Source organism: Chelonoidis abingdonii, chromosome 8, assembly GCF_003597395.2.
Source record: "Chelonoidis abingdonii isolate Lonesome George chromosome 8, CheloAbing_2.0, whole genome shotgun sequence".
Taxonomy (NCBI): domain Eukaryota; kingdom Metazoa; phylum Chordata; order Testudines; family Testudinidae; genus Chelonoidis; species Chelonoidis abingdonii.
Window position 1 is genome coordinate 88,562,761 of NC_133776.1, and position 15,019 is coordinate 88,577,779.

The following is a 15,019-nucleotide window of genomic DNA, read 5'->3' on the forward strand; positions in this document are numbered from 1 at the left end:
GATTTAAGCTGTGGAGCCAAATGCTTGTATTTGTTGTGTATATTAGTATTTGGAGACAAGATCCCCTCGTCCCGAGGGCAGACAAGGACTGCCCCTGCCATGGTCAAACACACCCTTCCCACTCCCCCCAGCTACTGTGAGTGAAATTAACAAGGATGCCAGAAACTACTCCTAACCCCTAGGGCTGAACCACTCAGGGAACAGCTGAGTTTAAACTATTCTTATGCAGGAGGCAGGCTTCTCCCTCCCTCAGCCAGTCTCCTTTTCTTACGGGTCCTCCATACTGGCCCGTACCGGCTTACTTTCACCTCTGGCTGAAGGTAACACTCACCGAGTATCTTTCATCATTACCTGGAGACCACCTTTAATTTCCCTTACTGCTTCTTCATAGTGAGAGAACCTAGAGGTAACTGCTCTACAGGTGATCAGGGACCTCTTTACCCTCAGATTGGCTAGAGCCATGGGGCACACTGTAACAGGGCAATATGTGATCTGCTCTCCTTCTCCACTTCTGTGCTCAGTGCCAGCAGGATCACAGAATGATTTAAAAGTCATACACTGCATTTGTATTTGCTATTCAAACAGTAAGGGGACATGCACACACAATACTAAATGAGCAGCATGAAGGTTCTTTTTGTAGATTAACCAACAATAACAGTTATCACTTACATACCTTTTTTTTGGATCTTGTAAGTGGGTAAGTGTCTGACATTCACCTCCTTTTACAGGTGGGGAAATGGAGGTGAAGTGAATTAATACATTGCCTGTTTGTTTTAGAAGCAGTGTGCTAGGGAAGCTATTTACCAGTTCCTGTGAAGCTGACTAAAATAAGCTTGTGTCCTGATTAGACTTATATGTATGGAGAGCTGTCAGAGATGGGGAGAAAGATAGGACAGCTTGCCATGGGTCTTGTGCTTAAGAACAAATAAACACCTCAAATGTACACATTCAGTCGCCATATGTCATGTTTATCTATAAAGGCATCTCTGTGCTATTTCTTTACAGGAACAACTGAACTGCACTTCAGATGACTTCTGTACTGAGGAAGACATACGGCAGAAGTTCTGGTGATTGATGTGTAACGTCAGAGTCGATCCTTCATCCCTTCAGAGGCAGCTAAAGCCAGTGGGAAGCTCTTTTCTCTATATTTGGATATTTGATTGACTGTGTGAGGCAAAGGAAGGAACATAACTGTGGAGAGAGGTGTTTTTTTTCCCCTCCCCCCTGGCACAAGCAGGCATTCTGTCTAGAAAACCATGCCAGAGAACTGCTTAGTGCCTTGAAGTACGAGTCAAAATCTTAATGCAATTTCCCTCCAAGCCATGCTGTTGTGAAATGTTTCTTTCAAGCTCTAATACTATTTGGCACGCTGAGCCCCTCTGCTCAGGGGGCTGCTGATGGCACTCTCACAATTGACTCTCAAATAGTTTCTGGTCTATTGGTGCTCCAGCTGGCTGGAGATCATTACAGAGAAGATGCTGGACCTAAGCTTTCTGACAGAAGAGGAGTATGAGAAGCTTATGAAGGTTCTGCAGAGAGATGCAGAGTTGAAGAAAAAAGACAATGACCGTATCAGGTAAGAGAGCTCAAGTGCACACAAATGCTGATCTGTGAGGCTCATCAGCCGATGATCTTCCCACTACCACCCTTCCCAGCAGTGTGCATGTGTGAGGGCTGTAGGCTGCAGTGGTCCCCCCACTTCACTGTCAGAGCCTGAAGAATCCTATTTCCCCTCTTGCCTTTTCTACCACCCTGTTGTGGCCACCAGGAGAGCCGGGAACAATTGTCTCTGATTTCAACAATAACTCTCACGTGCTTGGAGTCATGTTTGAGTGCTGGGAATTAAAATACAGGAGCAGCAATTGATCTGAGTTCCCCCCCCCCCCCACCCTTGGAGTGTAGCTGTTTCCTAGGATTTATTTAAATGGGACTTTAAATCTCTACCTTGTACATTTACAAGGCTTTTCATGATGCTTTTCACTGTGGTACCTGAGTGCCAATGCACTTTAATGACCACATCCTCCCAACAGCCCTGTGAGGGAGGGCAATATACAATCTCTATTTTACAGATGGGGAGCTGAGGCAGAGAGGCTAAGTGATTTGCCTAAGGCCACACACAGAGCTGTGGCAGAGCCAGGAAGAGACACCAGATCTGCAATGCTCTAACCAGAACACCATCCTTCCTCTGTTTTATGTTTTTTCGTTTGACTTCTGGCTGGTTTGTGTTAGTAGCTGCTGCTGCTGCTGCTGCCACTTCTAAAATGCCAACCATTAAGTTATTCTGGTAGGTAGTAAGCACAAGGCTTAAAAATTTGGGGCAGGCAGCATGGTTCTATGAAAGTCAATGGAATTATGCCAGTTTGCACTAGTGATATGACCTCTTGATATTTTGCTGAGCCAAAAAAGCCAGTGCCCATCATGAGGGCAAGATGCGCTGTCTAGGATGATGGATGGGTAGCACTTCTACATAAGTCTCTGAGGAGTCTTTGTATGTCCTGCCCTCTGGTCTAGAAGAAATGTGCTCCAGAAACCAGATAGTGGTGGGTGGGAATGTCAGAAAGCATGACTGGAGTCAAGACTAATCTTTTTGTAGCACAGCAGTCTTGGGTAGGACTGTGATTTTTGTTTTCACTATGGTTCTATACTGGCAGAAGCTCTAGTGTAGAGGTTGTTATACCAGTCTAGCATCATTTGTGCAGGGAACCAGTATAAGCAATACCAAATGCAATTTTTTCTGGTATAAGCTGCATCTGCATGAGGAGAGTTGGAGGGCATATACTAACCAACCTTTTCTAGTGTACACTAGGATTTAGACAGAGAGAACATGTGACTGCAAAAGCTAGTGTTGGCACTAATCCAAATTATGCTTTTAATATCATGATTGCCTTCCTAAAATGCAAAATAAATTGGCCATACTGTGTGGTGTGTTGAGGTGTGTGTGTGTGTTTTCTTCTTTTGCTAAATTTTGGCAAAGTTTCCATTTGTAGTTGGTTTGGTTTGTTTGTTTTTATGCCCATTTAAACTCCTGTGAACCAGGTCTTAGTCTGGAAAGAGTAACAGATTTTTAACTGTGGTGATGCTCGTGGAGCCTACTCTAATATAATTGACCTGGTTTGGCCCTTTTCTATAGGGGAGGTCCACGTTTGGTTTCACTGCCTGACCTGCTTTTGAGCAAAACTCTGGTGGTAGTTGGGAGAAGCTGAGTAAAGTCAGAGGAGGTATGGTGGATTTCCACTAGTGTTAGTGAATTCAGAATACACCCCCTAGTTTTTATGTACTATTACTTCTCTCCTAGTCCTGGGTCCAAAACTTTCTCCATTGTATGCACCAAAGTAAGGGAGAAAAGGAATGGAAATTAGGTCACAAAATGCCCTAGATCCATGCTGGGGAGAGAGGTGACTTTAATAGTGTGTGTTCTCCCTTTGTTCTGCCAAGCATGCTGCTCCATGTGTTCTGGGGCGTGTTAGCATTGAATCCAGAGAAGTCCACTCTCCATGGACTCTCCTTTATACTACAGTGTGGAGTGAGGGGCCAGCTAACTGCATGCAGGGCAAGGCCCTTCAGAGGGGTTATCTGGGGATGTTCTCTCAGTTCATGGCCCTTGTCCCTCTCCTCCCACCTGACAGGAGTTTTGGATGTGAGCTCCCAACTCTTAGAGTTTGGATAAAGCATTACCCTTCCCTGGATTTGTTGCAGGAAGAGTAGCAATGTAGGTGAACCCAGGTGTACCCCTAGTGCTGGGGAATTCTGCTAGCTATGCTGATGGTTAGAGGATAATAGGGAGTCTGTAATATTGACAGAAGCACTAAATTCTAATGCTGCTTCCTAACAAAATGTCATACTGCAGCAAGCAGGGTCTGTGTTCTTTCCCTACCACACCTGCTCTGAAGCAACAGGTCATATTTGACCCTTCATATCTTTGTATCCTCTGGGTTAATACCCCCGCTTGTTGGTAATTTGATCTTGGTGGCTCTTCTTCCTCTGGCACTCTCAGCCATCTCCAGAGGGTTGGAAAACCTTTTCCTTGAATTGTATTGAGTACTGGGAGGTAGAGCCAGCTAACTCAGCAAAGTTTTTGTGCTGTAAATGTACAGGTTAGCAAACAAAAAACTTACTAGCTGGCGTGCCAAAAAAGTCAGCTAGGTGTGCCAAGGCCAGTTACAGTACAGAGGAGCGCTCATGAAGGACAGCTAAGTACTTGTATGCCAAAAATCTGCTTAGTGTGGTGGCCAGGAGAAAAAGGGCTGTCCAGAGAGGACATTGAAGGAACAAATTGATCCCTCATAAGTAACTTCAACAGGGGATGCATTTGGCTCCGTGCGTGCTGGGGCATGAATTTGGCTCAAGACGTTCTGGAGCTCATGAAAAGTACTTGTGGGATTGACAGATAAAGGTAAAAGAAAAGTGCAGAGCCTGTAAAAACTACCCCAAACAGACTCCCCCAAAACAAACTGCCAAAATGCAGTGACCGGTGCCTCCAGCTTGGATTTGCATGTGTGGGGACAGCTGAAGATCCATCTTCCCTATGTACCATTTGCTGTGATTTCCTTTCCAGTTAATGCATGAAGCCATCTTAATTTTCTTGCTGTTCTGACATAAGCTTTGTAGCACCAGGCAGGCAAATTGCCCATTCTGTGGGCAGGCCGTTATAAAAAAAATATCATGAAGAAAGACACAGCTGCTGTGATCTTTGTTTGGCATTCGTTGATATTGTCCAAGTAGGAGTGCTTTTTACTAACTTTCCTCTTTCAGCTGGCAGGGGAATGGTTTCAGACTCCTGCCGCATGGTTCAGATACTTGCTGCATTAATAATGAGGGAGTGCAGCTGTTAATGATACTGTCATGAACTGGCTAGTGCATATCCATCAAAGCCGGCTAGTAGATGGGATCACAACTGCTCAACTGTGTGTCATGGGCACTATACTATTAAGAGCTAAGGAGATTCTCCTTTATCTCAAGTGCTGGAGCAGGAAGATAGGGTTTTTTCCACAATGGCATCATGAAGTTCTCAGTGGCCATGGTGGGCAACACTGTGATAACCATACAGCTCTTGGGTGGCCACAGGTTTGTTACAATACATAGGATTTTTGTAGGGCCTTCAGTCTGAGTCAGAAATGTTCATGGATTTAGTCTCACAGTGGCCCCATGAGGAAAATATTACTATGCCATAGGAACTGAGCCTCAGAGAGTTGAATTAGTTTGCTCAAGTTCTTGAAGGATTTATTTGGGCAGAGCTTAAAGTAGATCCCAGTTCTTTGATCTCACTACAAGAATTCACTCCCTTCTTGTCTATGACTATCTATATTTGCATTTGAATGGGGAAGGAACTGAAGTAGTCATGGGGGAAGTACAATGCTGGGATTTTCTAACCTGAGCAGTGGAAATAGCTACTGGGGTTTCCCTTAACTTTATTGGTAGCTCTGAAAATCTGATGCCCATTGTCTGTCTGCTTTCTTCAGTCTTGTGTTCTGAGCTATTTCCACTTACTAGACAAATTGATACTGGGAGGATGTGACTGGCTGTACTGCATAGGAGTCTTCAGTCGTGGAACGTTTGCAATGCCTGGAAAGGATAGCAGCCCTATGGAGTGTGCATGCTAGGTCAGTGTCTAATCCAGTTCATACCATAGATGATGATTGATCGTGAGAGAGCTTGAGTGAGCCAATCAATTCCTCGAAGAGCCCTTTCGAGAGGTAAATTGCAGCATAGCTCTTCATACCCACTGTTATCTCTGTGCAGTTGAGAGCGTCAAAACTCATTGAGGGAAAGTCCTCACACATAATGTTCATCTACCAGGGGAACTCACACATTCATGGTGACTGCATTTCCCCTGGGACAAATACTGCTATTTGCGTCTGACTCACCAAACGCGTAAGGTTAGTTACCAGGCCAACCGACCAAGGTGATCCCCCTCTTACTGCCTAGCTGACTGGCACAAATCAAGTGAGCTGTCCAATTTCTAAGTTTCACTGTGGATTGTGTTTAAAAAATTGTGTGCAGAAGTGTCACCCAATATGGGGCCAGCATCTGCCACCCTTACTCTGCAGGTAATCCTATTGAAATGAATGGGACAACTCAAGAAGTAAAGGTTTACTCACTGAGTACCGATGGCAACAGCTGGTCCATAGTTGTTCACTTGCTGCCTATGTAGTACAGTAACTCCTCGCTTAACGATGTAGTTATGTTCCTGAAAAATGCAACTTTAAGCAAAACTATATTAAGCAAATCCAATCTCCCCATAAGAATTAATATAAATGGTGGGGGGGTTAGGCTTCAGGGGTTTAAACATTTAATACTGTACGCAGCACACACACACAGAGTACAAGTTTTAAACAATTTAATACTGTTCACAGCTATGATGATTGGGAAGTTTGGCTGAGGTGGTGAAGTCAGAGGGTGGAAGAGGGAGGAATATTTCCCAGGGAATGCCTTACTGCTAAATGATGAACTAGCACTCAGCTGAGCCCTCAAGGGTTAACACATTGTTAATCTGGCCTCTCACTCTACAAGGCAGCACAAATGGAGGGAAGGGAACCAGCGTGGCAGACATAGACAGATGGACAGACACACACACACACTTGTGAGAGAGAGATACGCATTGCTCCTTTAAGTACGCTGAACCACTCTAAGTAGATTGCCTTTTTAAGTAGATCAGTGCATTGAGACAGAAGCTGCTGCCTGCAAGCTCCCTCTGTCCTGAGCCCTGTCATGTCTCTTCCTCCTCCCCCGCGCCCCGGCTCTATGGAGATGCAGCGGGGGGGGGGGGGACACTCTGACATTAGCACCCCTCTTTCTCCCCCCCACCTCACTCCGCACAGCAAGCAATAGGCTCCCAGGAGCAGCATATGGCAGTGTGGGGAGGGACAGCTGAACTGCTGGCAATTGATAGCCTGCTGGGCAGCTGTCACACAGGGAAATTAAGGGGGCTGCTGGTCCACCCTGGTTCCAAGCCTCCACCAGCTAGTTGCAATGGGCTGCTCTTCTGCAAGCAGTAGATAGAGCAGGCGGCTGCCAAACAATGTTATAAGGGAGCATTGCACAACTTTAAATGAGCATGTTCTCTAATTGATCAGCAATGTGACAACATTAACCGGATGACTTTAAGTGAGGAGTTACTGTATGTTACCCTGCTGCCTACAGAGGTTTTATTAAAATATGCATTTCCTGACAGGAGGGATGGTAGTGTTGGTCTTGACTGGTTATGGACAGGCACTACTAAATAGTCACCAGTTGGCTGGGCAAGACAGTTATAAAATTGGAGAGAGTGGATTCAGTATTTCACTCACTGGAACATACTGTATTGGATGAGTTTTCAACAGGAATCACAGAAGCCTACATATTAGAAAGTCTAAATGTGATGGACCTGCAGCTGTGTTCCCTTGGGCTGTGATCTCAATTAATCCACAGTTTAAGCAGGAATAGGGTGGGTCTGTAACTGAATGGGAGACCATCCAGGATTATGCACCTGCTGCAGAAAATGGTTTTGGTGATTCAGTGGATGTCCTCTTCCCTCTTGATCAGAACTGAACCAGTGCACTGGCTGGGCAGGTAGAAACAGCTGAGTTGTAAAACCAGGTTCCTGTCCCCTTGCAGTTAAGCGTGATCTGTGGCACATTTAGTAAAAGAAGAGATGTGGGGTTTTTTAAGCCTAGTGTCTTCCCCAAATTCCCTCAGAAGTAATTATATTCAGCCCACATAAATTCTCCTGCATGTTCAGTTGGGTGTGGTATTCTTCACCTCCTGCCCTTAATTTTTAAATCAGCTGCTGTGATCCATCTTAGCCACATTTCAAGTGGGGTTGAAGTGATTTCTTCCTAATAGGAAGGTGTGTGGGGCGGGGAATAATGTTTGTAAAGGAGCCCTTGAGATCCTCCATATGGAAGGTGAAAAGTATTAGTATTATCAGCAGGTTTACGTTTTGGAAATGCGTTAAAAAAATCCCATGTTCGGCTGGGTTTTAAATAAATTTAAAAAAAAATCTAAGAATGTCTTACTTTCACATGGAGAATGTGTTGGATGGAGAATACTGTGTGAGACCTTACAAAGTCTCTGTGAGCTCAGTCAGCTGGAGCCAGCATTCCTACATGACTTCTGGCCAGCATCAGTAAAATATTTGTGAGTATAGTGTATTTTTAGTGCATCATTTGTTCAAGGGTATTTTTTTTTATATGTATATAGACGGTTACAAGGCTCTCTCAAGGATGAAAAGAAGAAAAAGTTTGTGACTGGTGAATGGTTTAATGAAGTGAAGGCAAAACGTTTTCAAGAGGAGCTAGAGGGGCCAGATCTGCTTCGAGCATCCATTAGAAAGAAAAAGGAGAAACTGGAAAGTAAGTACATTGCTGTGCATCACTGTGCAATCTGCTGGTAACCAGAAAAAGGTGAGACCCAGACACTGTATGGTCTGCGTCCTAGATGCCATGCCTTTGGGGTACTAGGCTTTGTATACCTGACATTTACATTCCAACAGGGGTTTTGTGAACTGCTTTCAGTACTAGGCAATATAACTGGATCTGCATTAGGGCTTGCAGGTGAAATTTACCCTGCTGCAGAGATCAAGTGCACTTGATCCCTGTTTTGGGGACATAGCCAGGACTAAATGGTGCATAGTACCTGGCTTGAGTCCTCAGCACTGGGCTGCTTTCGCCATTAAAACGTAGCCTCAATAAACTGGGTCCAAAGGTCCCAGAAGTGTTAGCAACAGGAAATCCATTTAGAAATGGCTTGGTTAGTGTGCCTTCTCCAGACACAGCTAGTGGGGACCAGAGGCAGGTGACTTGTGCTGAAGACCTTCTGTTTTACCACAACCTGAAAATGTGTTTTACTGTTTCTGGTGTGCCTTCACTTTGACTGAGTAGTGAGAATGGGAATACTGTACTGTATTCTGTTTGTTAGATCAAGGAAACCCAAGATTAGTGGCATGGTTTCTCCACATCTCACCATCCCTTCTTATTAAATTATGGATTTTTGTAAGGTATTCCTCTAATGACACTTACAGCTCCCAACTGAGATCAGGGACCCATAACACTGCATATCAAGAGACAGTCCCTGCCCTGAAGAGTTTAATCTACTGTCATGTATGCAGTAAATGTAATGTCAATGTGAGTTAGGACCAACTTATCCTCTCCACTTCCCCAAGTAGAGAGGACAGAGTCCTGGTGCTTCTCAGCTCAGAGGTGAGTGCTTCCTCCTTGGCATCATTTCTCTCTTTCCCTCAACCCTGAAGACACTCTGGCACCCGGCAGGGCTCAGATGTATGAGAGGTGGGCAGGAAGTGATGGCTGCTCTCCATGGCATTGATCCCTCCCACTTCAGTTCTGCGAGACTCGACAGAGCCCAGTAAGTCAGCACTGTGGCCATCACTATTGCCTTACTCGGGTTCCTCCTCCAGGATGTGAGCCATCCCTCAGAGGGGTTTGTGAGGTTCAGATGGCAGGGAGGGAGCTAGAAGGGAGTTGCCTCAGGGCTTCGATGTGGATGGCTGCCTCCTTCCTTGTGCTTTCTGCCTCTTCTGCTGGAGGGGGAATCCTTGCCCCTCTAACAAGAGAATGACAAGGCAACTCGGCAGGTCTATTCACCTACAAGGGAACAACAAAGTGTGCGGAGACAGTGCTGAAAATGTCTGATTGGCACCAAGGCAAGGGTGTGTCTGGGACCATGCCCTAGTTCCAAGATGCACTGTACTTCATTTGACACGCACGTGTCAATTCTTCATTGTATATGGAACAGAACAAATCTCCTATGACTGCTAAGGGCACTGAAGAGAATAGTGTGGCTCTTTGTGATATGGGTAGGGCTGTGCACTGAGTCCAAATATAACCAGCCTGCATTTGGCACTTTTTACTGAACACTTGTGGAAAATAATAGTGGGGATGATTCACATCCAGTTCTGCTGGATATGAGCCAAGTAAGACTCGGCAGAAACGCTGTGGGACTGTATGCCAGTCTTGTGCAGTCTGCAGATTAATTATTTTGCTAGGGTGGGAAATCTCAGATATACAGACATGCCTGATTAATTATTGGCTCCAGCAGATTCTGGGAAGCCATGGACCTGATGGCAATCTTTACTTACAGCTGCCCAAGGTCTTCAGTGATATAATTGTGCTTTGCTCTTTTGCAGAAACCCAGGTTGAGTTGTCTTTCAGTTTTCAAAATTCTCTATAGTGTGGCTCCATCTGACGTCATATCCACCTACTCTCCATACTGGACTCTTTCTGCATTTCCTTCTTGATGCGCTCCAGGAGAGGGGGTTGCTCTTTCCTTTGCACTGTCCCAACATCCCTAGCACCAGCAGAGCTTGCCCCCAAAGGAAAAGGGCCATAGACTACATGTGTCTGATACCTTTCCAAGTCCAGGTTCGCTCATCTCATGTCATAACAATGTTCAGAGTTTTAAATCAGGATTCAGAGCCCTAGACTCACGGAAGCATTGCGCTAATCTTGTTAAATGAACACCTACCTCTTCCAATCAGATTTAAGAACTGATGGCAGGGTGAACATTTCTGATCTCCAGAGGCAAAGGATAAAGGTTGGCAAGACAGCAATTGAACACCCTTATCTCACTGATCTCAGACTCCACATAGGCTGTGTCTTTGTATGTGTGTCTTGAACAGTGTGATCAATATTTGTTTAAACAGGACATTACAAATGCTGCTAAACTTTCATACTGTTTATTATTGTGGTTAGACTTTGCCCTCTTTTCCTTCTCCTCCTTCTCCCTTGTTTCTCTTTCTAATCTGAGACTGATTTCAAATCACTGGAGCAGCATATGACTTTATTATTTCCAAACAGAATTCCTCTTATTAACCTTCCCACTACCATTCTATAATTTAGGTTATGGGACAAAGGTCAGGCACTGGAGCCATTACTTCTACCAAAGGCTTCTTTTAGTAGTAGCCAGATGCTAAAATCCCCTTTCTGATTACTGTGTATTAATGTGTTAGCCAATTGCTCTCAGCTATAAAAGGCAAATAGTGATCTCCCCAACACTGGTGTGATTCTATTGACAATGAAGTTACACCAGAATGACTGATATCACTGAGAGCAGAACCTGGCCCATTTAAGTAAGTGGGATATATCCAGCAGCTTATATGGAGTCTGAAATCAGTGAGATAAGGGCCTTCAATTGCTGTCTTGCTAACCTTGATCCTTACCTGTGGCGATCAGAACTGTTCACCCTGCTGTCAGTTCTTAAGTCTGATTGGAAGAGCTAGGTGTTCATTTAACAAGATTAATGCAATGCTTCCATGAGTCTAGGGCTCTGAATCCTGATTAAAAGCTCTGAGCATTGTTCTGAGGTGAGATGAGAGAACCTTGACTTGGAAAGGTCCTAGCCAACTGGACACTGACAGTCCCTTCTACCCTTAGCTGCTACCAAAGGGAAATAGAGGAAATTTTTGAAGTCTAAAAAATCCTAACAGCTCTACTACAAGCAGAGTTTGGACCCCAAAGGAAAACTGCCAAAAACTCCATGTAGTCCTCTCGGGACTTTCGCTATTGCTGTTCAATATGGGAGATGCTCTGATACTCTGGTGATCGGCAGCAGCATAAAGCCCTAAAGGAGACAGACTATATAGAATGATTTATACCTTGGCATCGAGTGAATTTCCCAGGTCCTGGAGATACAGTAACTCCTCACTTAAAGTCGTCCCGTTTAACATTGTTACGTTGCTGATCAATTAGGGAACATGCTCGTTTAAAGTTGTGCAATGCTCCCTTATAACATTTTGGCAGCTGTCTGCTTTGCCCACTGCTTGCAGGAGGAGCAGCCTGTTGCAGGTAGCTGGTGGGGGCTTGGAACCAGGGTGGACCAGCAGCCCCCTATCAGCTCCCCCTATCAGTTCCCCACTCCCCTAAGTTCCCTGCGTGGCAGCCACCCAGCAGGCTAGCAATCGCTGGCAGTTCAGCAATCCCTCCCCCCACTGCCATGTGCTGATCCTGCCCTCTGCCTTGGAGCTGCTCCCAGGAGCCTCCTGCTTACTGGAGGGGAGAAGAAGGGGGCTAATATCAGGCTGTGTCCCCCTCCCCCCTGCTCCTGCCCCCTGCTTATCCTATTTCCATAGAGCAGTGCACGGGGGACACAACATGGCTCAGGATTGAGGAAGCTTTCTGGTCTACTTAGAGGGGTTCAGTGTACTTAAAGGGGCAATGCGCATCTCTCTCTCTCACACAGGGTGTGTCTCTGTCTCCATCTGCCATGCTGTCTCCTCTCCCTCCATTTGTGCTCCCTTGTAAAGCTTAAAGTTGCATTTTTCAGGAACATAGCTACAGCGTTAAGTGAGGAGTTACTGTAACTAGTTTTTTAAATCCTGGGAGCAATGTGATGGTAAGTGTTTGCCTAGGCAGTTGTTTTAGCTTCATTAATTTATTTATAATTTCTTTGTTCTTTATCCTTTGACAATCAGTATATGAGAAATATCAAACAAACCAAACACCTACTTGAGCAGCCAGTTCTTTTTCCCTGCCAATGCAGGATGGGTCCCTATAGTACAATTTCTAGTGTTTCATCTTGTGTCAAATGCAGGTCTGTATTTTAATACAATAAGGAAAGGATAGCTGATGTAGGAGTTGAAGTATTAGAGCCATATGATTAAGTCATACCTATGTATTTTTCTTTTAAAGAAATAGCTAGGCAAGCTGAACTGGTTGAACAACTGTTAATTCAGGGTAGAACTTACCTCTCGCTGTATCTGTTCTTAAAGTTACCAAGGCCACTTTACTGGCTTTTGCGGGTTATGATACCCTGACAACCCATTTGTAATTAAAAACTCAGTTGTGATCATTGATTTGATGGAGAAATCTAGATGGCCAGTATGAGAATATATGAAGCCCTCACACTACTCAGCTAGCAACAGTGTGAATATGATGTGATGGGTTTCATAGTGAGTTGCAAAGTGAAAGCAACTGTTTGTTGTTGAGGCCTCTCATGGCTTGAATAGGCCAGGTATAAATGAGAGAGGTTTTTGTGTTTGCCCCCTGTCCTTCTGGTTCCAGAACAGTAAACTGTCTGCGTCTTGCTGTCTCGGGTGCAAGAATGTTAGGGTGGAGGAGGAAGCTTTTGCTTGTGCCCATCAGCCTGGTTTTACATATACACTGCTTATCATTTGCCAGTTCTTAGCATGTGCCCAGCCAACAGGAAACTTCTTACTACGTTACAGCTCTGTGGCTTTTCTTGGTACATTTAAATGCTACTACTTGTGCCATTCTCTGAAAAAAGATCATGTAAAAATGGAGACTCACGGTGGGTGAGGCTATAGAACACTGCATGAGTAAAAAGTGGCACATTCTTACATACAGGGAGCGGGCCACTGAGTGTGGGTTATATCTGCTCATGTTACTCCTGTAAGACTGGCAGAACGATAGCCACTCTAGGAAAGTTCTGGCTTGTGCATCACCAACAGAACTGTTATTTAAATTCCAATTGCGGGGACTGTATTCTGGCCTCATTTACACCTCAGCAACCCAGGTGAAGACAGAGTTACATAGATGGAGGTGAGGACAGAATTTGCAGAATCTTTGACACATGATAATGCACAGACTAAAAACCTAGCTTGATTTTTCAGATCTTAGGAACATAGATGTTGCCATGTTGGCTCAGATAGTCGTCCACCTGGTCCAGTGATTGGTCTGACAGTGACCAACACCAGATGCTCCCAAAGAAAGTGTAATAATCCTGGTGGATGCCGTAAGCAGCTGAATCATAACATGTCCATAGAGAGTTTCTCTGCTGTTTGACCTACGTTTTTGCAAACCAGTAGCTGAACAGCCAGGGATACCAAGTTATATAATGTGGTATATTGAGCCTTTGAACAGGAGTCTGTGTATGGTCTGTTTCATACAATATAATCTAAAGAGTGCTGGCAGGTTTAGTAAGAGGTACATTGTCTCTGTCCAATAGGCCTTGCTGGTGGTGAATAAATATATTAAGATACTATGTAGTTTCTGTTGCTCAGAACAAGTTGACTTTTTCATCCCTGTTTGAGAGTTTAACCCTTTTTTGTTGTACAGTAGATATATTTGACAGCTGAGTTTCTAAGGCAGCTTTTGTGCCCTGGCTTGTTGCTTTAAATGTTGGTCTTCTCTTGCTTTTTTATTTTTATTTTTCCCTGTCAGTTGGTTCAGTAAAACTCAGAAGATACAGGTTAGCCTTGTGCCAATGCAAACAATAGGGATCTCTTCTTATTAATGCGATTGGCCTCCTCTGTTTGCCAAGATCAGATGACTTTGAGTCAAAACAGGAAAACAGCTGAATTCAAATCCTGGAATGGATTAACTTTATTGACCACCACTGCAGTGTCTTGTTAAGGTTTATAGCTGGTTTGACAGCTTCTATCATTAGTAGTCATTAGCCATATCTGTTTATGCTGACAAATCACAGGGCACTGGGACATGCTTTTGCCAATGCTGCTTTTGAAAGTGGTGTGTGTGCATGTCTCTTTTGCACTCTCCAGTCCATTGAAACTGGCAGATCTTTTGAACGAGAATGTGGGAGTGGAGAGCCAGCCAGCCAGCCTGTCTCTATATCAATTACCCTGCATTAATTTCATGGTTTAGCTCTGGTATGAATCATTTAACAAGTGTTTGCTTGCACCAAAATAAAACATAGCGGCTGTCACAATTTTAATTAAAATGTCATTTCCCAATCCTCTCTGTTATAATAGTTGAGCCTAACGAACACATCCGGGAGAGCCTGGAAGGCAGAGCAGCTTCACTGCCACCAGACGCAACCAGTCCTCTCTTCCCTGAGCTCGTTCCAGACTTGGGAGCCAAGAGGTAACTGACGAAGGACAACAGTTTCAGTTCTGCATGTTGGCTGCACAAGCTTTCCATTATTGTTCGTGAAAATTAAACGTAACAAGCAAGATCCTGGTTCTTTAACTGAGCCTTTGGTTACTAAGGGATATCTTAAAATACTTTTCAAGGAATTGTTAGATATTAACCTCTTCTAATAAAGGTCTGGTAATGTGTTTATTTCATCAAGGCTTTTCCTGCATGATTTGATAAGGGGCCAGCAAAAAAGG

The 15,019-nt window shown here is 44.5% G+C and overlaps 1 protein-coding gene and 1 long non-coding RNA gene across 2 annotated transcripts in view; both read left to right on the forward strand.

Moving 5' to 3' along the window:
* LOC142047211 (uncharacterized) overlaps positions 1-15,019 on the forward strand; it is a 190,810-nt gene that overhangs the window by 55,926 nt on the left and 119,865 nt on the right. The window lies entirely within an intron of this gene.
* LOC116829400 (synaptotagmin-like protein 2) overlaps positions 1-15,019 on the forward strand; it is a 68,685-nt gene that overhangs the window by 17,043 nt on the left and 36,623 nt on the right. The window contains exons 2-4 of the mRNA XM_075068820.1: positions 1,006-1,576; positions 8,179-8,330; positions 14,660-14,771. Coding sequence (XP_074924921.1) covers positions 1,476-1,576; positions 8,179-8,330; positions 14,660-14,771 — 365 coding nt within the window. The 5' untranslated portion in view covers positions 1,006-1,475. The remainder of the gene's footprint in view (positions 1-1,005; positions 1,577-8,178; positions 8,331-14,659; positions 14,772-15,019) is intronic.